Source organism: Chaetodon auriga, chromosome 21 (genome assembly GCF_051107435.1).
Source record: "Chaetodon auriga isolate fChaAug3 chromosome 21, fChaAug3.hap1, whole genome shotgun sequence".
In the NCBI taxonomy this organism is placed as follows: Eukaryota; Metazoa; Chordata; class Actinopteri; order Chaetodontiformes; family Chaetodontidae; genus Chaetodon; species Chaetodon auriga.
Window position 1 is genome coordinate 5,832,788 of NC_135094.1, and position 21,858 is coordinate 5,854,645.

Here is a 21,858-nt window from a genome sequence, read left to right on the forward strand (position 1 = left end):
AATGAGGCAGAGGAGTGTCAGCAGCAGCTGCAACCTTCCTGCATACTGCAAAGACAGCCTGGTATCTGTACAGGAGTTATGGCAAGATTATGCTGAAAGAATGTCATTATTTACTTTACTTCAACCTAGAAAACCACAACCCTGATTCCCAAAAAGGTGGGGTGCTGTATAAAATGTAAATTAGCAGAATGCAATCATTTGCAAATGAACTGTGTTTACCGACAGCAGCTGAAGTGTTCCTGAGTTTATCCCATCATGTGTTCACAAAGTGGTGAACCTCGCTCCATCCTCGCTCGTGAACCACTGAGCCTTTCCAGGTTCCCCCTTTCATACCCAATCATGATACTCTCACCTGTTTACCTGTGGAATGTTCCAAACAGGTGTTTTTGGAGCGTTCCACTACTTTCCCAGTTTGAAACGTGTCGCTGCATCAAATTCAGAATAAGCATTTATTTACAAGAATCAATGTAGTTGATGATGTGAAACATTAAATATATTGTCTTTGTGCTGTTTTCAATTGAGTTTATGTCAGAAAGGTTGAGCAAATTATCGCGTTCTGTTTTATTACAGCGTCCCAATTTTTTTGGAAACGGGGTTGTAGCAAGGACAGAATCAATATCAATAACAAATAATGAAAGATGCTGCTTTTTCCTGAGAAGCTGAAAAATTCTTGTGCCAAGTTCTTGTTAACTTTCGTGAGGAGCAATAAAAAGCATCCCGACTGGAAACGTTACAAACAGGCATGTCTGTGCACACGGCTGAAGACAGGAGGGCTCTGCAGCGGGTGATTAAAACCACCCAGATCATCGCCGGTACCAGTCTACTGAGCATCCGTGATATCATTGAGGTGAGATGTCTGCACAGAGCCCAAAGGACACTACAAGACAATAAACACCCCGGTACAGCCTGTTCACCCTGCTGCCGTCTGGCAAGCCATACAGAAGTATCCACTGCTGCTCCACCACACTACAGAGCAGCTTCTTTCTTCAGTCTTTCCTCCAGAAGTAACACTTTATTTCTATGACTTATTTGTCTGTTCATCGATTCGTATCATTTGTTTTATGCGTAGCATGAAGGGACAGCAGCTAGCATTTCGTTACACAACTCGAATGATAAATAAATGAACCTTGTACCTTGAAATTCAAAAGGATGCATATTCAAAGAGTTACCTCTGGAAAGACTTCCTCTGAGGCCGAGAAGAAGTAAGTGTAGACGATGAGCTCAGAGGCCACGTCGTTGTACTTCTCCTGCAACAGCAAAGAGATTTTTCAGCATTCATATTTAATGATGGCCTTCTGTAAGTCAGTGTTAAAAAGCTGTGAAGGCTGATTTACTGAAAGGTGTCACACACAACCTGCGCAATGTTGTGACAGCATCAGAGCAGAGCTTCTGTCAATCAGTCAACACACAGTTTAAGCATTGTGAAGAGGCCTGGGAGTAAAACAGCACTCCTCAGTCCTGTCTCTTGATATAAACGCTGCTTACTTTGAGGGGAGACTCCCCGCCGACGTACACAAAAAGCACATCGTGTCGTTTCAACATGTGCTCAAACATCTGCTTGCTGGGAAGCGCCCGGACCGCCGGTCTGGAGGGGATTAAACCAACAGAGATGAGCTCATTTAAACGAGTGAAATACTGCTCAGCACACAAATGTAATAACTGACTCCAACAGTTCGGTTCTTGATTTCTGAGCTGGTGGCACCACCTAGTGGAGATGCAACAAGCATGCAGCCGTGGATTCATGCGAGAGCCAAGCTTTTGATCAACTCCTCTGTCACGGATCTAGCTTGATTTCCCTCAAGGAGGTGAAATCTGTCAGGCTCAGTTGATACAGTGGCTTAAACTGGAGCGTCAGAGGAGGAATCCATTGAGCTATGGAACAAATATGGCCTGCATTGATAAGCTCGCTTGGACGGCTCTCATTAACACAGCATGTGTTCTATTTATTGATCGGTTTCCCGTCATTTCTTTTTGAAGTGCCTGAAGGCTGTGACTTACCCTGCCACCCTGTTGGCGAACTCTACGATGTCGTCTTTTGTCCTCGGCCCCTTGTAATTATAGGCAAGATCAGCCTTTAACCTGAGAAGGAGAGACAGAAACCAGAGCGAAAGGTGGGTGTTTAAATTGGAAAAAGATTGATGGAAGCAGCATGAGATGATTTGAGCTTGGCGACACAGCTCACTGTCCTGCAGGAGGCAGCCTTTAGAGGACGGGCAGAGTCTAAAGGGATGCACATGGTCACACTCAGGAGCACAAAGCAGAAACTGCTCTGGGCTCAGAGGGTTAAACAAAGCCTGATTCCCTGCAACATTACATCACCACAAGCTTGAAATGTTGACACAAGCCAGGATGGATCCACATTTTCACGTTGTTTACTCCAAATTCTGACGATCATCTGCATGTAGCAGCAGAAAATACGATCCGTCAGACCGGGTGATGTTTTCCCAGTCTTCAGCTGTCGGGCTTTGGCGGGCTTGTGTCGGCTGCAGCCTCAGTTTCCTGTTCTCGCTGACAGGAGGGGAACCCGCTGTGGCTGCTGCAGCCCGTCCACTTCAAGGTCTGACACGTTGTGTGTTCAGAGATGCTCCTCATCGTGGCACTGATGTTGCGAGGTGTGTTTATTTGAGCTACTGTCGCCTTCCTGTCAGCTTGAAGCGGTCTGGCTATTCTCCTCTGACTTTCTCTTATAAACAAGGCCTTTTCAGCCACAGACTGCCACTCACTGCATGTTCAGACATTTCTCTGTAGACTCCACAGACCGCTAAGCGTGAAAAACTCAAACAGGAAGATCAGCAGTGTCTGTCATTTCACAGTCTGAACTCCTCATTCCTCATTCTGACGTTCGGTCTGAACAACAGCTGAACCTCCTGACCAAGTCTGCCTGCCTTTCTGTTGCTGCCACCTGATTGGCTGAAAAGATATTCGCATTAAAAAGCAAGTGTACCTAATAAACTGCCCACTGAGTGTATCATTGTAAACAGAATATCTTTGGTTTGGACATTTGAAGGGCTCTCAATACATGTTATAGGCATTTTTATGTCTCTTAGATTGAACAATCAATGAACAGCTGAAGAAGAAAAATGATCAGATTGATTGATAAGGAAAATGTTCATTAGTTGCAGCCTTACTTCAAACGAGCCAAAGACAAGCGCGGCCTTTAACTGCGCTGAAGTCCGTGCTGCACATCTGAGCACTGCAACCGCAACCTGACTCTTACAAGACTCTGATGAAACAGCAAATCCACCAGGAAAAGCTTCGCCACAAAGGTCAACTTCACCCGAATCAACGCACCTCCAACGAGAAAAACAAAACACGAGGCTGTCGCTCACGGAGCTCCAGCCGGGCAAACCGCCGCCGCCGAGCTCCTACAACAAGCAGAATGCATTAAGGATTACGAAGGTTGCATCAGTCCACAGAGCTTAATGAACTCAGGGGGAAACAGAAGTCTAAATCAAGCCTCCTTCTGTCTCTCAGGGAGGTATCTCGTGTTCTTCGATGGGTGTTTCATCACTTTCCTGGTGTAATGTTATGAACCCTGCAGCGATCCTGTGGCAGCTTCCCAAATGAGCTTGATGAAACTAAATGTGGAGACCATTACAGCAGCGCGCAGATAAATGATTCCGCTTCAGATTTATGGAGGAAACTGTAAGACGATCATTTCTCTCAAGTCAACATGAGCTCTGCTGTGGAGCAGCTGGCGTCGACCTCAATTCATTCATTCTGTATGAAAGAATGTTACTTGCACTTCAAGAAAAAAATGAGACGTGGGAAATGAGATAAAAGTTGAAGTAGCTCACAAGTAGAAATCAAACTTGCTTTGTTGATCAACAGATCACAAGATAAATTTAAGCGATTTGGGACACATCTGAGAAAAAATATAAGAGAAAAGCACATGTAAAAGCACAGTTTATCACCCAAAAAACGAATAATTAAGAGCATGTAGGAGTGCCGAACCTAATAAAATTTAAGATGAAAAGGTGCGAACAGAGTTTGTCACTTCAGGAAGCAGCAACAACACCTCAGTCCCTCCTGAATAAGCCATCATAGAGCATCTCAAAAGAACAGAACTCAAGGGAAAAAGACAACAGCGGAGTAAGAGGATCCTGATAATAACACAAACTTCAGTAAAGACACGTGGGACAGACGAGTGAAGGCAGCAGGGGCAACGTCATGGCTACAGAAGACCATCTACTGCAAGACGACGATCACGGATGACAGCAAACGCAGTTGAATCAGCGCCTCACTGAATGTTAGAAGCTTCATCGGACAAATGATCAAACTGTGTCCTGACCCTGCAGGTCTGTAAATTCAATAAACCTTTGAAACTCTTATGGATTTCTTTCCCATTCAAAGCTGCGCTGACAAGTTACAAGAAGATCTGAATCAAAGGAAACACCAATATCATGTTCACAAGTTAAGACGAGGCAGGCTGAGAGAAACCTGCCGTGCGAAGCGTCGAGCGTCACTTACAGTTTTATTGTGGGGTAACCACGAACACCGAACTCCGATGCCATTCCTGCAATACAGAAACAAACACAGCAACTCAGTCAAAACATGTACAACCATCGTTCTCTTCAGAGGTTTAGAGCATCCTGTTGTCACCTTCTGACGGGGCTCAAATATCTTCTTCATATCAGAGAAAGTCTAACATCAGCACAAAGGAATAGTTTGACATTTTGAGATTTCTACATATGCACTTTCTTGCTAATAGATGAGAAGACTGCTATCGCTCTCACGCTACCATCAGACAGAACCAGGCTAGTAGCCAGGCTAAGATAAGCTAAGCTACCCTCCAGTGTTTCCCAGGCTGACCCCGGACTGAAACTCATTTACACCTGATATTAAAATGAGATCTGCTGTTTAAATTTAGAAAGCGAACGAAAGAGACGCCTCTAATTACTGATTAAAAGTCTATTTTTGGTCACGAAAGAGCCGAAAGCTGCATTATTCAACAGATCTGCATGAAAAATGAAAGCATGATGGGTCGGGAAAATGAAAGGTTTACAGAAAGAAATAACTGCGTGTGTGACGGCGTGTGTTGCACTCATCTGTGCAGCTGATCTGCTGTTAACAAGCGTATAATTGATCTAATCACAGAGTGGCCTACATGCCGGTACTTCAACAGGCCGGGACAAACTCACACAATGTATCTTATTCCAGGAAAATAGGGAATAACTTCATGTTTTGCATTTGCTGAATTTACAGGAAGGGACAAATAATTAAGAGTTTTAATGGACAGCGTTTCACAAAGTTTCTAAAGTTTCCCCTCAGTCAACAACTCACAAAACTCTGAGGTTTTTTAAGGGAGTCTGGGGCTGATTTGCTGCCAGCTCACACTGATCTGAGGACAATGAGAACACATTAAAAACACCAGCGCAAAGACAGGATGGGATCTTTTTTTTTTTTTTTTTTTTTTTTTTTAACAGATCCAGTTTAATATCAGCTGCAATGTAAGTGACTAATTTTATGGATAGTTCATATTACATTCAATGGATAACAATAACAGGTCAGAACAACTGATGAACTGTACAGTTAAGAGCTCCATAATCCATCTCTAACATTGTTTATGGTGCTTTTAATAGAAAACCTTTCACACACAGACCACACACACACACACACACACCATCATCATGTTGTTGAACAACACAGTCAATTAGGTTGAATCTCCGTCTCCAGCACATGAAACCATCACCTGGGGGACAAACAGGCTCCAAGGGAGGACATTAAAGGCTTCATCGTCTACTCACCAGAGTAAGCAGTGGCATCCATCTTTCCCACACGAACCGGCGACCCAGAGGTCTTCAGCTCGACTCCCACCTCGTGCCATACCGGCTCTAGCTTTTTACAGTAGCCGCACCACGGAGCGTAGAACTGAGAATGACCAGAATCATGTGCAGCATATTGTCAATCGTGCAAAATCTGACATTATTTACATGGTGAATAACTATGAATACGAAACATTTCAAATACTTAGTTTCACCTGATCTGACAGCAGGACTTTTAAAAACACTCCCATCAAATGAAATACGTGGTGGTCGTGTTGTCTGATGTTGCGTGCTTCAACTGAAAAGGATTTAAATTATCGTGTTGCCTCTTCGTGCACACAACATATTTGTCTAACGCTCTATTTAAGACACATCTAAAGCTGCAGCAGCTGCTTTTTTGGCCACTTAGGGGCAGCAGAAACAAGCCGTTAGCAAACATTTGCTTATTAACAAATCCAGCAGTTATGGAGAAACATTGTGATTCATTTGGAGTCGTGTTTCTCACCACCTGACAAACCTCAGTCCAATGCTGACTCTCTTTTAGCTCCGCTTTGCTCTCCACCAACTCTTGAGGGAAAATCTGGCCCTAAATTCTCCAGTGTGTTCATCAGCTAGTTGCTAAATGTGTCCGTCTGTCCTTTGGTGCAGAGCAGGTGCACAAATCTCAACTTTAGTTTAAGGCTGAAATCATTTTTGTTGCCTTTACCTTTCTCTGTAATCTGAACTGTGTGTTCTCAAATGTCATCTTTTCTAAAACACTGTTGTGCTTTGACCTTCAGGGCCACCGTAGGATCTGGCCAATTTTGTTCCACTTTCAACTGTGTGAAGTGAGAGCTGGCACGGTCTTGAAACTTCCCACCATGAGGACTCACTCAGCAGCTTTGGCTGCTCCAGCTCGATCTGCTTTTATACTCCCAGACACAAACTGTGATATAAACCCCGTCGAGCCCCCTGGCTTTGCCCGGTATGCATGACTTCTCATCCACTAATCACAAACACAGAGGACAGTCTGCACACCCCCTCCGGCCCCCGCCCTCCTGTATCCCACCCGGACCGCTGCCACTTCCGCAAGGGATGATCCGGACAGTGGAGGGCAGGATATGAAGCAAAGCACAGCTGAAAGGACCCAGACTGGTCTCTGTGCGTGTGTGCGTGTGTGTGTGTGTGTGTGTGTGTGTGTGCATGTCAGACTCACATCAACCAGCCAGATATCGTTCACTCTGGTGTCTTTGAATCTGTCAAAAATCAGAATGAATGAATGAAGTTTTTATATTTCAGCCACCATTAGACAAAGTTTATTCAAGAGACACTAAAACATTGACTAGTAAAGGTATGTGCATATGACAGAAGTGAGTTATTAGTGTTAGGTTGCAGAATAAGAGACAAAGTAGAAGATCCTAAAAACTCAAATAAACAACAGACAAGATGTCGCCAGACTTCCCAACAAAGGCCTCTACATAAAAAGCTTTCTGTGACTGAAATAAAGGCTGACTCATCTTTTCCTGCTTTAAATAACCCTCTTCTTGATTACAAGCCTGTGGTCCTTTGAAAATGTGATGAACCCTAAAAATCTGGCAAAATTGCATCAAACTAAATGTGCACAAGTTAGAAAAAAAACAAACTAGACTGATTACACGTTTTCCTCTGACAGGAAGAGGGAAGCACTGAATTCAACTTTGAATCGCATCCACATCAAGTCTGCTGCTACACTCGGAAGTTGCATTGCATAATATTGAAGCCCAGCATTGAGCAGCGCATCACTTACGTGTCATCGAGGTCTTCAACAAATGCGAGCACCGCCGAACTGAGGAAAGCCGCCACAACTGGGACATTAAAACAGAAATAAAGCACATGTTATCTGAATGTGAGCAGGAGCTTCTCTGTCCTCCAGGCTGAAGCCTCATGACTGGAGCATCCCCGGCTAAAGCTGTCCTCCCAGCTAACTCAGCACCAGTTTGCTTCGCGGTTTCAACCGCAGCAGCTTTACGGGTAATTTTAAGGGGTGCCGCCATTACGTGTTTGTTCTAGTGTTAAATGGACGTGAGGTAAAGAGTGAACGTACCTCCACAAAGCAGGGAAGCTTTCACTTCTGCCATCGCTTCGAGTGGAAACAGCAAGCAGGAAATACAGCCGCTAAATGTGGAGCGTCTGCGCATGCGCGGGGTCACGCAGCCCGCCGGAGGCGTCAGACCTCAACGGTTATTTATTTTGAATATTAATATTTGAATACATAAATACAACTTCGAACAGGTGCAAAAACTCTTACATTATATATTCCTATATTTTGACTTTCCTAATAATATCATTAATTTTTTAAACTCCAGTACTAAATTGACGACTTTAAAAAATATCTGATTAACACGGCAGTTGAAAGGTGTATTTTGCATTTTTCATACGTAATAATGTGTATTTATTTAGCATTAAGTTGTATTTGACTATTAAATTAGAATAACGGGGTACTGGTGTTGGCTGCAGATAGACACCACCAGGTGGCGCTCCACGATAAGACAGACCTGCAACTACACTCCAGTTTAAAAAACACAAGATTAAAAGTACAGTGTTTTTGCATTCAAAAGTATTATCAGCCACGTGTACTATGCAGGTATTAAAAGTACTCATTATCAGTGATGGAGGAAGTATTCAGATCCTTCACTTAACTAAAAGTACTAATGCCACACTGTGAAAATACTAAAAGGTATGTAAGTATTATCAGAACAATTTATTAGTAGCTTATGGAGTAGAGGAGAATTTCCTCAATCCACAAAGAAACACGAAATCCTTCAGTTTGTCAGAAAAAAAATCTAATTCAAAATCACCAAATTTGGAGATATGTGGTTTTCACTGGACTGGATGGGTATGACTAATTACAATCTGAACTGGCAGCGTGTGACTGTGAACTGGTACTCCTGGACTTAAAGTACACTTTCTGATCCCACATGTAGGAAAACGCAGCATGTGAGCAGAATATTTTGATATGTTCAGTATGTAAAAGATTAATCTGCAAAGCAGCCAGTGACTACGCTGTCAGATACAAGTACACGAAGTACAATATTTCCCTCTAAAATGTAGAAAAGAAGGATAAACTCAAATGTATTACTTGAGAAAATGTACTTAGTGATGTTCCACAACTTTCCATCATGATTTCCACAAAAAAACATGACATGAACTTTTCTTTTATTGGAAACATATTTACTCTGAGAAGCTTGAAGAATAATAATTTGTATCTAATACTGTCAGCATGAAAGTTATCGAGCGTGTTACCACATAAACTTCATTTTCAAAGGTTACAGTTTATCTTCATTCAAACCTTTTGATGCATTTACACATTAAAAAAAAAAAAAAATCTCACATCACACACGAGCACAAAAAAATGAAATCACAAGGCAGAGAGTGGTTAGCTTCACAGAGTGGATGACGTTCTCTAAAATAAATAAAAGCTTCTGCTGTCCTCTGAATCCTCACACCTCCTGGCTGGCATATTGATATGTTTCAAAACTGTCACTGCACTAAATGAGCAGAGTACCATTTTAGTCCTAACTTTTCATAATGTATTGCCCCAGCCTGCGAGGGTCTTAAGGTAGACGGAGGTTTTATTAACATAGATCTCACACAGGCTTTGATAAATATGAAGCAGTTCTTTGAATGAGAGATAATCTGACCTTTGCATGAACATTTAAATCAGAAGTTCCAGTTTCTTTGTATTGAAGGTTATGAATCTTTACCATTACGTGAGCTGTTTTTAACTCCCTGTCCAAAGAATATCCGTCAATTCCAGACCACATTCTTGGGTGAAAAGAGAAAAAGAAATAGTTTCGCACCCTGAGAAAGAGCTGCACTTTCTCATGGGATGAATGGTGATCATGACTGTGTTACTAAACAGACTCATGCGGAGGACCGTCCCGTCGAAGCCTCGTGTGCCAAGTTTGTGTGGGTTGAATGCTTCTGTATTTGGAGGGGCAGAAAACTGGACGCTGTTAGCCCCCAATGACATTAACAAAACTGTCAAAACAACGAGCACGGATGGACTTCTTCGCAGTTAACCCTACACAAACATACATTTTCTTTGCTTTTCTCTTGCATTCAAAGCGCACACAAAGCCGCACTGAGCTCCACACTTTGATAAAAGGCGTTACGAGAAGTGAAAGCCACCTCCATAAAACATACAAAAGGCATGAATTTTAATCAACTGTTTGCCTGTTTCACTCAACTTTCCCTATAGAAAGTTTGAGCACAGCAAGGTTGTTTGTCTTCTTTGGATAAAGACAGGACTTGTTCCCTCGTTGCAGGCCGAGCTGCAGACTCCCACATTCAGTAAGACTGCAGTCATCTGTCTGACTGAACCCGCTCACGTCATCTTACAGAACGGGTCAGATATGTCCTCAATTGACCCATAAAACAAAGCTTTCTTTGCCCTGTTTTATCTCTCATCACAGAGCGGCGAGATGATTCAGTGATCCACATAATGGCACTCTGCTCTGCTCTGATAGATCAAATGATTTCTTTATGCATATAAAATAAGCAACATTACAAGCTTCACTACTAACACATATTAGGTTATTATTCAGACAAAAAAAAAAAAATCTCACCAACATCCAAAAAGGCAGCATTTTCACTTTGGACAGAGAGTGTGGTAACAAAATGATGATGACACACATTTCTTATAGATTCTTTAATTTGACAGTTGCCCAAGAAGCAAGTGAAACTGTGTACTTACCCATAAAAAGTGGATCTAATGCTTATGCTAATGCATGTTAGCATGGAGTCTGTTAGAGGAATAGCTTGATTATTCTTGCTTGATTTACAACCCTGGTTCTAAAAAAAGTTGGTGTGTGTTCTGTGTAAAACAGAATGCAGTCATTCACAAACGAACTGTGGTTTATGAAGTGTTCCTCGCTTGTGAACGACTGAGCCTTTCCAGGATGCCCCATTCACACCCTGTCATGGTACTCTCACCTGTTACCAATGAACCTGATTACCTGTGGAGTGTTCCAAACAGGTGTTTTTGGAGCTTTCCACTTTGTTCGAAACATATTGCTGCATCAAATTCAGAATAAGCAGATATTTACAAAAATCAATTAAGCTGAAGAGGTCAAACATTAAATATATTGCATTTGTACTGTTTTCATCTTTTGAATCAGGGTTGCATCATCATTTTTTTTTTTCATGTTACATCAGGAAGACATTGGCCCAAATCTGCCTCTATGATTTCTATTCTTTTATCTTTAATGGTGGCAGAAAGTCATACACTTGTACGACCCATGCAGTCTAGTTTCACTCGGATCTTGGAGTACTCTCATGCCAAAGAACCAACGGCATATCCCAGCAACAAAACAGGAATTACCCAATGAGTTTTGAGCTGGTATTTTACAAACAAAACTGTTCCGAAATGCTGGTGGAAGCTGCACCATAAACAAATATCATACACAGACCTTCATGTTGGCTTCCTGTGTTCTCACAGGAATAAAACACCAGAGCGGTAACACTGTGGATAACACTGCAGGGAGCAGACTAAAAGAGAAAACAACAATCCTTGCAGATCACATATCTCCTTGCAAACCAAGCCGATGGCATCATGGAGGTCCACTGGAGAGAAAATGTGAAAGAAAAAACAACTGAGATAGAAAAAGAGGTTTTGAAGTAACAGTGAATGGTCCAATACTGTAAGTTCATCTGCAAATCTGGTTGCAGTAACACTCCACACCTCAGACATCAATGTGTCTGATGCTATTTAACTTCTTATCTTTATCCATTCCACATGTTTGCATCTTTCTGGCCGACCTCCACTGTTGCTGTCACAGGTTGTGTTGCAGCACCTGAAAGCCAGTCAGCATTAAGACGATCCCGTCATGTAAGGCTCTGAATGAGGCACACCGGTGACGTCGCTTTAAGTGGCAAAAACAAAGTGGAGGTTTCTAGAGTAAGCAGCAGCAGCATTTACTCGGAGCAGCTACGTGCAGCGTTGCATAGCTCGGTTCCATTTAGTCCTCAGTGGTACCGCAATATGTCCATCAATGGGCATCTGCTCCTCATTCCAGGATGTCAGTTTCAAATGGGACCAGATGGTAGTAGGAAAGGTTGGTGACATACGCCTCTGTATCCTCGTCACACACGTCTGCTTCCATTGGCAAAAACTCTGTTCCATCCTCATATCTGGCAATAAAATGAAAGGCACATTACCCCAAGGACAGGATGAACCTGTGGAACCTAATTTCGGAATCAAAACTGTGATGCATTTGATTTGAGGCCCTGTGCTTATTGTCTACATCAGCCCATAGAGACTTTATTTGCCAGTGCAAGGTCAGAGGACTGCAGAGAAACCTTTCAGCTGCTTAAGAGTGATGAAAAGTCTTGTTTTGTGTGAAGTAGTGAGAGGAATGTGTTCCTCTTTTGCTTCCTAAACACACCCAGGGAAGGAAGAGGTGCACAGACACACTTCCTGTGGGGGTGGGGGGTCCTGGGGTTGGTTCACATTCAAGTACTTCAACAAAACTACTGTACACTCAAGAGCACAAGTAAGGAAGTAAACATAAACCAAGTCTAATCTTAGTTTATGGACTTAATACTCACGTATGTTCCACAGAGTCGGTGGATGAGGGTCTCTCTTTTTCTTCAGGGAGGTTGTGATCAAATACGATGGTTTCTGTATTGGCCAGACAGAATCCATTGGACCGCATGATTTCTAAAAAGGTACAGAGTGCAATATTGAATCAGCTGTCAGGTCACCATGACATAACAGTGGCGCCATGTTTGTGCTAGAAACCAACGCTAAATACCTGATATTTTGATTGGACTCTGGAAGCACGGCTGGATTCTGTGGACTTTGTCGTTCCTCAGCACCTGGTCCAACGGAGAGCGCTCAAAGAAAGTCAACATGACCTCTGACCTGGAATACTGTGGAGTCAGGTTTTTCATCATTTAGCCTGCATAGCTGCAAGTTTCCAAACATCTACCTTTTACCCCCAAAACCAAAGGGGACATTAAATCTTCAAATGTGGAGTAAACATGCTTTAAGTACTGATAGAGGCTATTATTTGAAGGGTAACAGCTGAAGGTCCGACCTTGCAGGGCATGTTGATGGCATTCTTCAGTAGTCTTTCCACCTCGTTCAGTTTCTCCTCGATGTCGTTTGCGTCTTTGATTTTTACAAGGCCTGAAACAAACAAACATGAACATCTGAAATCAGCTCTAAAATATCTTCCAAAATGTAAAGTTTACAGTTTATCAGATACACCTGTGCACTCTGCAATTAATTATCTCTTTGTGAAGCTGACAGCCTTCAGTGTAATAATTTGCTAATCCTTTTTGACATATACTCAACTGAAACAGCACAAAGGCAATATATTTAATGTTTGACCTCAGCTTCATTGATTTCTGTAAGTATGTGCTGAATGTTTCAAACGCATTGGGACAGGAGCGACTAAAGACTGGGAAAGATGTGGAATGCTCCAAAAACACCTGTTTGGAACATCCCACAGGTAAACAGGTTCATTGGTAACAGGTGATAGTATCATGATTGGGTATGAAAGGAATATCCTGAAAAGGCTCAGTCGTTCACAAGCGAGGATGGAGTGAGGTTCACCACTTTGTGAACACATGATTGGATAAAGGATATTACTGCATGAGCTCAGGAACACTTCGTAAAACCTTTGTTGGAGAACACAGTTTGTTTGGAAATGACTGCATTGAGGGTGTGGGATCGCCCATTGTTCTGACAGACGATTATTCCAAAACCCCAAGAGAATCTCATGGGACTAATAGCCCATTTGTTGGACAGCCCATTATCCCAAAAAACAAAAACCCGCTTCCTCCGAAAATACACACCCTAGAGTTTTTGGCCCTTACTCTTTCATTGTTGGGTGAGGGTATGTCACTTGGTGTAAGGCCAGAAAGATTGCCAATTAAGGGCTACCCACCCCTGTCCATCAGACCATCTGAGTCCGCCCCTGCAACACAACAGCATCGACTACAGCCTATTCTAAAATACATAAACAATCAACAATGAACTAAAGAGTCCCATGTACAAAGAAACCGGCCCTCAGTCAAAAGTTCAGTGGATCTATTTCTGTGTTGGTGTGGTTAAAAAAGGGCAGCTGCGATGACCTTTACTGCCATCAGGCTGTTATCTGTCCAGAGGGTCAGGACACAAAAAGCCAGACAGGCCTGACTGTATCGCTCGTCCTAAAAAAGTGAAAAGCCAGTAGTCTGTTTAACGCACTAACCTTTTAATGAACAATGCCCCCTGATATTTACCTCAACTAGGAGGAGCAAGAAAGTCTACTTATCGCTGTGTTTAGAACAAGAACACACAGCGTGATTGCAAACATTTGTACACCAGCAGTAATAACAGAGGAAAGTAATACCAGTGGCACAAAGCGATAACATGTTCACCCTGCATAAAACTAGGAATGCAATTCAGGAGGCAGTGGGAGTGTGAAATCAGCAGGTTTAGCAATACAAGACCGCCGCCCAAGTGAAGCGAGCAGTCAGCAAAGCATCATTTACTGCCATGCTGACAAAGGGATGTGGTGAGGAGGATAATGATGAACGCTGCAGCCGCACATGTAAGTGGTTCAGGCGAAACCCAGTCACACAGCAGTTACTGTTACAAGCACTGAGCCTGAAGCCGCACTATGCACAGTCACAGCTCATCCTTAAGCAATGGCAGGCAGCGATGGCGTCATACCCACAGGGATGTGAGGAGTGACTATTTAATCATTACTAGGAACCAAGTGAGACTCCCACCCAGTCTCAACCTCATGCTGCCTCAGGATCGTGTTCTTACAAAGTCCCTGTAAGACCTGTAGACAAACCATACATGCTTGAGGCTTATGCTGATCGCTTGTGTTGTTTTTCCATAAGCTATGAGTCACGACTTTAAGCCGTTTAAGTATTTCTGTTTAAGGTGAAAAACAATGCAGATCTTTTTATACTCTGTATGTATTTCAAGAGCTTAGAGCCACTATTTATTGTGATTAAAACTGACCTAATAAGCAGTGAATGTGTCAAAGTGTGGTCCATCCTGCCCGATCAATGATGGGAAAAACTGTTGTTTCGGTGTCTTCAAATTAAGGCAATTAAACAAAGTGCAGGCTGAACAGAACTGAACCTGTAGATACCAGAAGTGGACAGCAGGCTTGAAAACATCAGTTTAATCCATGTTGTTAGTGTGCTTGCTTTTTCTGAAATGTGGGATTCTCATGGTTGATCCAGAGATTTGGTATCTTGAACAGAAACAAAGCCTGCAGAGACGTTAAACCACACCCAGTCTTGCAAGATGTTTATCCTTGTAAACAGTTTAGTAAATCTTATATCCTTTTATGTAGGGCACTAATGTTATGAATCATATGCAAACAAGTGTGCATCATTTATTTGGTGCAGGCATACCATGCACGCAGGGTGCACACGGTCACAAGGCGGGATTAGGAAGAGGGAACCGGTGACAATCATCACAAGTCCTCTAATAGCCTTAAAAAGCGGTTTCCTCCACCATAACATACTGAAAGATTGGTCATGCAGTGGAAAGCCCAGAAGAGTACTGAAGGGAAACTAAATATGGCGCCATAAACAGTTGACTTTTTAAACTTTTTAATGAATATCTCTGGACGTATTGAAAGTTCTGCATAAGAAAGCATGGCTTTATTTACAATAGCTGCATTTTAGTTGTAGTGCAATAAAGTGAAATAAAAGCAAAATCAGGGATGAAGTCAAGCGTTTTACATGCAATACGTCAATATTTCAAACCATGCAATGACTTTTACTGCTTATATTAGCAGGCTGTGTAGAATACTAAGATATAACAGGCCTGTTTGATGTGAAAAAGAGCAGCATGTGCGGTTGTTTTTGCAACAGCTTGGAACTGGTTGCACAAGGTTTAATCGTGTTAAAAAAAAAGTGTCTCTCTCCAATTAGGGACAGCAGATTCAACACACACCTGCTGCCATCAGAGGGATATAAAGGATGTTAATCAGTTGCAGGACTTTCATATAAGCAAGCTGTTGTAAGTTACAGGTGCTGTGCAGTCAGAGGAATGCATAATGAAGGTAAAACAATGAATAAAAGGGGTTTGGGTGATTTGGGGGAGCCTAAGCGCCTCCATCATTTAAAGCATCAGATAAGACACAAACCTCCAGTGTGCACTGCTGCACCACTGGATCACCAGCGACATCCTTCTGACTTCAACACATATCAATGATTGTCCTCTGAAAAATGTCTTCAAAGATCCTCCAAGCTCCTGTAAAACAGTGAGCTTCCTTCGTGTGCTTCCTGGCTGCAGTGGTCCTTGTGTTATAAGTTATTGCTCAACATCTTCAGTCTTCTGTCTCATTATTCATTCAGCCCCCAGTAAATCTACTTGTCTTCTAAACACTCCATCCTGCTGCAAAACTACTGTAGCCAAGAGGTGCTTTTGGTTACTTGTATCTCCATTTTGGAAGATGAGCTGAAGTGAGTATTTCTCTGCTTAGTGCAACAGGTTAGTGAACTCTAACAATAGCAGTAACTTCATAGATACCATATGGAATCATTATGTTTCTGCTGTCTCATAAGTTTTGTAATTGCACACTAGTTCCCCGTCTGTTAGTTCTGTGACAGCATGCCATGTTGACAAGCCACTTCATCTATTAGCTGAAATAACACAGCAGAAGCAGGAACTCGACTGTGTTCGAGTCATCCTCAATCACATTATCTTAACAGTGATCAGATGTCGCAAGCACCAGCTATCTTCTGCGTGGATGTGATAAGCACATGTCAGCAGGCCGACACTTGGCCATCTAACCACTAACTCTGTGCAGTTTCGACAACATGTTATTTCTGAACGCCTCAGTCAACATGCAGAGGACGTCGAACCTCAGAAATCCTCCACGCCCATGAGAAGGTCAGGCTCTGTTACACACACATTTTGAACCTGCTGTGTACAAGTACCAGTATTGTGTGTGACTGCATGCCGAAAATCACTACCTAGTACACTTCAAGCATGTAATGTAATGACATTTAATGTAAGTTTCCATTTTAGAACAGTAAAATCAGTGTTATTTTATCATGACTGCATCCAAAAGATTGTCACGAGCAATCGAATTAAAATACATGCTGCCCTTAGCCAGAGCGAGCAAGATAATCGATACCACTCTCATATCTGTCTGTTAAATAAGTTAGTAAATTAGCTTAGCTTAGCAGTATTCCAGCACCTCTTAAGCGTACTAATTAAAGGCAGAATGAGTGGGATTTGCTAGTTGTGGTTTGGAAACACAACAGCCAAATGGCTCCTTTTGGATGTGCACTGCTCACAATTTGTCACCTGGTTGCTATGCTGTTAAAGAGTCCAACCCTCGTACCACACACACCCACTGTCCAAGCTTAAGCTAAGCTAGGCTAACCAGCTGTAGGCTGGAGCTTCATAGCTGACAGACCGACGTGAGAATGGTATCGATTTTCTCAACTAACTTTCGGCAAGAAAGCACATAAACATATTCCCCAAAAAGTACTCCTTTAATTATGGCACTATGGCAATTTAAGGAACACCCACTGGCCAATCAGAACCAAGAACTTTCAGTGGCCATAACCATGAAGTGGGATAACGCCCTTTGTCTATAAATGTAATGTATGTTTTCCATTATTCTGTCAACAACTGCCAAATGGAAGTAAAAACTGAAACTTAAATCATCTTTAAATGCTCCTCCTTTGATCGCTGTGTGACAACAAACTGAAAGGATGATTCATAATTGTCCATGAGTGAAGCCTTATCGTGGGTTTCTTACACAGGGAGTGTGAATGACTGTAAGGAGGGAGGGATTTGAGACGCGGCATGTTTTGACGTGCCTCTGTGGGATGTGGCTCACATGGAATGTGAGCAATCACTTCCTGTCTGTGTTCAGTCTGGGGTCACATGTAAGGTAAGTGTTACAGGGCGTTCGCAGACCAGAGGGACTAAATATGGCAAGTCCACTCCTCTCCCGGTCACCCTCTCCCTCTCTCTCTCATCATGACATCAGACTGAAAGCTCGGCGAGCCTTCCTTGTTGCCTAGGCGCAGCACAGAAACAGGAAAACATGAGCAGAAAGTGGAGCAAAGTGGACTGAGAAAGGCCAGAGCCACGTTTTTTCACGGAGACTTTCAATCTGAGTGCTAATTAGAAAGGATGCCAATGAAATATTGAACAGAGGTAGGAAATCAGGAAAGGCTGTGAGCGGAATGTTATTAACTCTGCGGCGTCCAATCCATCAAATGCCAAACCAGCTCGAGTCACCGGGAAAACTGAAGTCTCCTTCAGTGCTGATATCACAGCTCCATTTGACTTTTAATAATCAGAATGTGAACGCTGACACACGGTAAAAAAAGAAGTGAAAAGTGAGTCATGAGATCCAAAATGTCTCTTCCCAAAATGCAATGCACACTGCACTGGCAGCGGCAAAGCAGCGAGCTGTCAACAACCTCGTCAGCTATTTTGGTGGACGGGCAGGAAGCAAAGCGTTCCAGTCGCCACTAACGGGATGGATCCAAAACATTCGTATAGGCTCAGTGAGTAGAGACAAAAGGGAAGTGCCAAGGAGACTGTGTGGGGAGATCATACCCACAGAACAAGCTGGGAGCTCTGCCAAACCTGCTGGCAGTGCCACAGCACCACAGTGTCAAAGATCCAAACCCTGAGGGCCAGAGGTCTGGACTACATGTGGGAAGAGACTGGCCTCCAGAAAGCCCTGCTGAGAGCGCTGCCGTCAGGTTTCGCCGGGTGGTAGCAGAAGAGGCCAGAGCACCTTCTCATGAATCTGAACCTCCGAACCTGTCGACTAAGTCATTTTTCATGGACGGTTTACCATCATTCGTGTTTCACTTGCTCAAAGTAAAACAAAATTTAAAAAAGGAAATTAGCCACTTCGACCAATAAGAAAAACTTCTAGAAAATGTCTTGTCATACATATCACATTGTTGCAGTCCTGAGAAAAACACGTATCTCCAACTTCTCAGCTTTTTGAACTGCTGAGTAAAACATAACTGAAACAGAACGTGATAACTCTCTAACCCACCTCAATTTAAAACAGTACAAAGACAATATATTGAAAGTTTTACCTCATCTGCTTCATTGATTTTTGCAAATATCTGCTTATCCTGAATCTGATGCAGTAACGCACTTCAAATAAATTGGGACAGGAGCAACAAAAGACTGGGAAAGTAATGGCACGCTCCAGAAACACCTGTGCGGAACCTTCCACAGGTAATCAGGCTCATTGCTGACAGGTGAGAGTATCATGATTGGGCATGAAAGAGGCATCCTGGAAAGGCTCAGTCCTTCACAGGCAGGGGTGGAGTGAGGTTCACTGCTTTGTGAGCACATGAGTGTAGAAAGGATGTTACTTTTGGTGTCCTAACTTTTTTGAAATTGTGGCTGTAGCACTGAACTTAAAACTGAGTCCTTCACTTTCTCTAAAAAATTCTAAATCACCCAATTTGGAGATGTTTTTGCTGAACAACCAGTTGGCAGAGCCAAGCATGGCTCAGACTGTTTCTAATAACTGTTATTTTGTGTTAAAAGTCAACATTTTAGCCTGATGCTGGGACAGCACCAACAGCTGCCCCCTCACACCTCTTTTCTCTGCAAAAGAAACAGCAATAGATACGAGGAATGCATCTGCCATTGTTTTTGATCAAGCAGAACTGGAGTTGCTTCCTGCGGACAGTAGCTGCCCAAACGTCCTCCCCTTCTAAACTGTTACAAGAGAGAATTTCCACATCGTCAGTGATGGTCTTTTTGGCGTTTTCCCACAGGGAATCCCACTTTTAGGCCCCAAAGAGGTGAAAGCAAACCTCACAGACCATTCGGCCTTTTAGCTCCCAAATATTGACAAGCATGTAGAAACACTGACAGCATGCTGGTCTTGTGGTCTACAGGCTATGTGACGTGTCCGCTAATGTGACTTTGTTAAATATTAACCTGTGCAAACAAAAGGGAATGAGGTAGTTCAGTTCAGATTAGCCATAAACCAGTATTGATTATGCTGACTGTCGTCCTTCCTTTCTTTTACTGCCCTGAACGTATAGAGTGGAGTGATGCTTACTGTAATAATACCACCTATAAGGCACAAAACTGGGGAAAAAATGCCCTCATTGTCCTCAAGTGCACATTTAGTTTTATAATGTCTCTCTAACATGTCTGCTTTGGTGACTAATCCACAAAAAAGTGAAGAGAACAAACTTTCCCAAACACACAAATCAGTTGCTGTGCTATCTGAGGCTGAACGTAAACAGGAATATCATTTTGTGAGGGTTTTCCCTGCAGAAGCAGAGTCTTCCTCCCCTGGGGAAACTTCCCTGCCAAAGATGGAAAACCAAAACTGGATGACAAGTCCAGAAAATGTAATCAGTAGTAATTTAGTTGCTGCATTTAAGTGTCAACAGAAACTTTCTCTACAACTATTCCGATGCTTGAGTTCTTAATCTTTTATCAAGCCAAATATTTGCCAGTTCTGGCTTGTCAATAATAAAGTTAAGGGGGGCTCGAGCCGCCTCCTGAGCGCAGGACCCCATAATTTGTAGCTACGCCCCTGATCAGAATTAAACCTTTAACATTTGTATTAATGGCCCTATTATGTGTGACACTCTATTAACACACTGTATTAAATGCTCGTTCATCACTTCCTGTCACATTGCCTTCATACCAACCTTCTATCAGGGGACACTTGGACAGGTCTCTTCTGTCCTCAGGAAAGGACTCTACCAGTCTCTTAAACAGCCGCCCCAGATCGGAATAACTCCGATGCAAGTATAAAATGTTCCTGTCCGACCACTCTGTCCTTATCTCGAAAAACTCCTCTTCCTCTCCCCGCTGGCTGATGATGAGCCTCCGGATCCCGTTGACCCAGCAGTCCCGGACAAACATGTTGACCAGCGACGTCCCCTCAAACACCGCTGATGCCATTCCTCCAGACGTCAGTCCAGCATGCTGGGGCGGGTCGGCGGACAGCGCAAGAAGTCGAGGCCCCACAAATTTGGGGGGAAAAAAATCATCCGAGACAACTTGGGCAACTTTTCGGCTCCGTCTCCTCTGAGCAGCAGCTGTGCGTAAACAGGAGGAGGATGATGATGGTCGCTCAGCCCATCAGGCGTGATCTCAAACGTGGCATGATTTGAGGAAAAAATAGACACAGACTTAAGAGTCACAGATACCGCCCCCTAGAAATAGATGTGGCAGTATTGATCCACCAACAGCTTCTTCTCTTCTGCAAAGCACAGTGTCTCAGCGCGCTGCGCCCTCCTCCAGCCCGCCGCTGGTTTCCTAAATCCACAACATTTCACTCCACTCTGTCTGGATCAGCGGCGGCTCTTCTTTCAGCACAGCTTCCTCCCCTCTCCTTCCTCCTCCTTCCTTCCTCCTTCCTTCACAACAGGGTATTATTATGCAAAGAATGCACCGGGCTGCAAAGACAAAACTGTCCATCTGCTTAAAATCAGGGCAAACAGCTAATTTTCCTCTTTTTCTCCCTGGATTTGATGCCATCGCCACGTCTTTCCTTAAATCGCTTAATCTTGAAATGAGATGTTTGCAAATAACCACAGGAACAAAACTCTGACAACAGGCTGCTGAAATGCAATCTCTTAAAGCCCTGCAGTTCTCCTGCCAGCTGCTGTAACATTTGCCTTTGCAAGATTCACCATTTCTGACCACACACACAACTCATGTCTTCACAAAATACCAGCAAAAAAGATGCGCAGCAGCAAATTGTTTGTCTCTTGTCAGACTGGCCAAAAAAAGGAGATTTGCATTGCTCGGCTGAGCAGCACACTAATGTTCCACCGAGTGGAGAGGCAGAGACCGGTAAAAGAGCTTTACAGGAAGTCCCAGCCAAGTCAAGTAATGACAATTCAGCTGTAATTAACTACTGCGCTGTGGGAAAAGGACTGTCTGCAAACTGTTCTGGTAAAAGCAATTGATAGCAATACAGTTCAGCAAAAAGCAAGCAGTAAATCACTCTTAACTGGACATGCACACAAATCTGCACAGACATTGTACTGTTGAGATCAGAGAAACTAGTCTTGCATTAATGTCACATTTTATAGGACAGAGCAGATGGTTGCTGCGAACGTCTGCATTCAGGCCTTTTTG

General features: G+C 43.1%; 2 protein-coding genes across 2 annotated transcripts in view; both read right to left on the reverse strand.

Annotated features, from left to right (window-relative positions):
* The window catches only part of tmx3b (thioredoxin related transmembrane protein 3b), a 32,672-nt gene extending 24,770 nt beyond the window's left edge, over window positions 1-7,902 (reverse strand). The window contains exons 1-8 of the mRNA XM_076761261.1: window positions 7,828-7,902; window positions 7,531-7,588; window positions 6,961-7,000; window positions 5,748-5,871; window positions 4,471-4,516; window positions 1,999-2,079; window positions 1,486-1,585; window positions 1,170-1,247 (exon numbers count right to left, since the gene is read on the reverse strand). Of these exons, the coding sequence (XP_076617376.1) occupies window positions 1,170-1,247; window positions 1,486-1,585; window positions 1,999-2,079; window positions 4,471-4,516; window positions 5,748-5,871; window positions 6,961-7,000; window positions 7,531-7,588; window positions 7,828-7,861 (561 nt within the window). The 5' untranslated portion in view covers window positions 7,862-7,902. The remainder of the gene's footprint in view (window positions 1-1,169; window positions 1,248-1,485; window positions 1,586-1,998; window positions 2,080-4,470; window positions 4,517-5,747; window positions 5,872-6,960; window positions 7,001-7,530; window positions 7,589-7,827) is intronic.
* Window positions 7,903-8,923: 1,021 nt separating this feature from the next.
* On the reverse strand, window positions 8,924-21,153 carry pxdc1b (PX domain containing 1b). Its single transcript, XM_076761262.1, has 5 exons — window positions 20,418-21,153; window positions 12,824-12,915; window positions 12,539-12,656; window positions 12,333-12,444; window positions 8,924-11,915 (listed from the first exon to the last, which is right to left on the reverse strand). Exons 1-5 carry the CDS (start codon window positions 20,671-20,673, stop codon window positions 11,792-11,794), a joined length of 702 nt encoding a protein of 233 aa, XP_076617377.1. The 5' UTR covers window positions 20,674-21,153; the 3' UTR covers window positions 8,924-11,791.
* Between the last annotated feature and the right edge of the window lie 705 nt (window positions 21,154-21,858).

Coding starts and splice junctions, on each gene's coding strand:
- pxdc1b (XM_076761262.1), bottom strand. CDS start 20,673: ATGGCATCAGCGGTGTTTGAGGGGACGTCGCTGGTCAACATGTTTGTC. Junction 12,916..20,417: donor CAAGTGTCCCCTGATAGAAG/GTTGGTATGAAG, acceptor TGTTTGTTTCAG/GCCTTGTAAAAATCAAAGAC. Junction 12,445..12,538: donor GAGTCCAATCAAAATATCAG/GTATTTAGCGTT, acceptor GTACCTTTTTAG/AAATCATGCGGTCCAATGGA.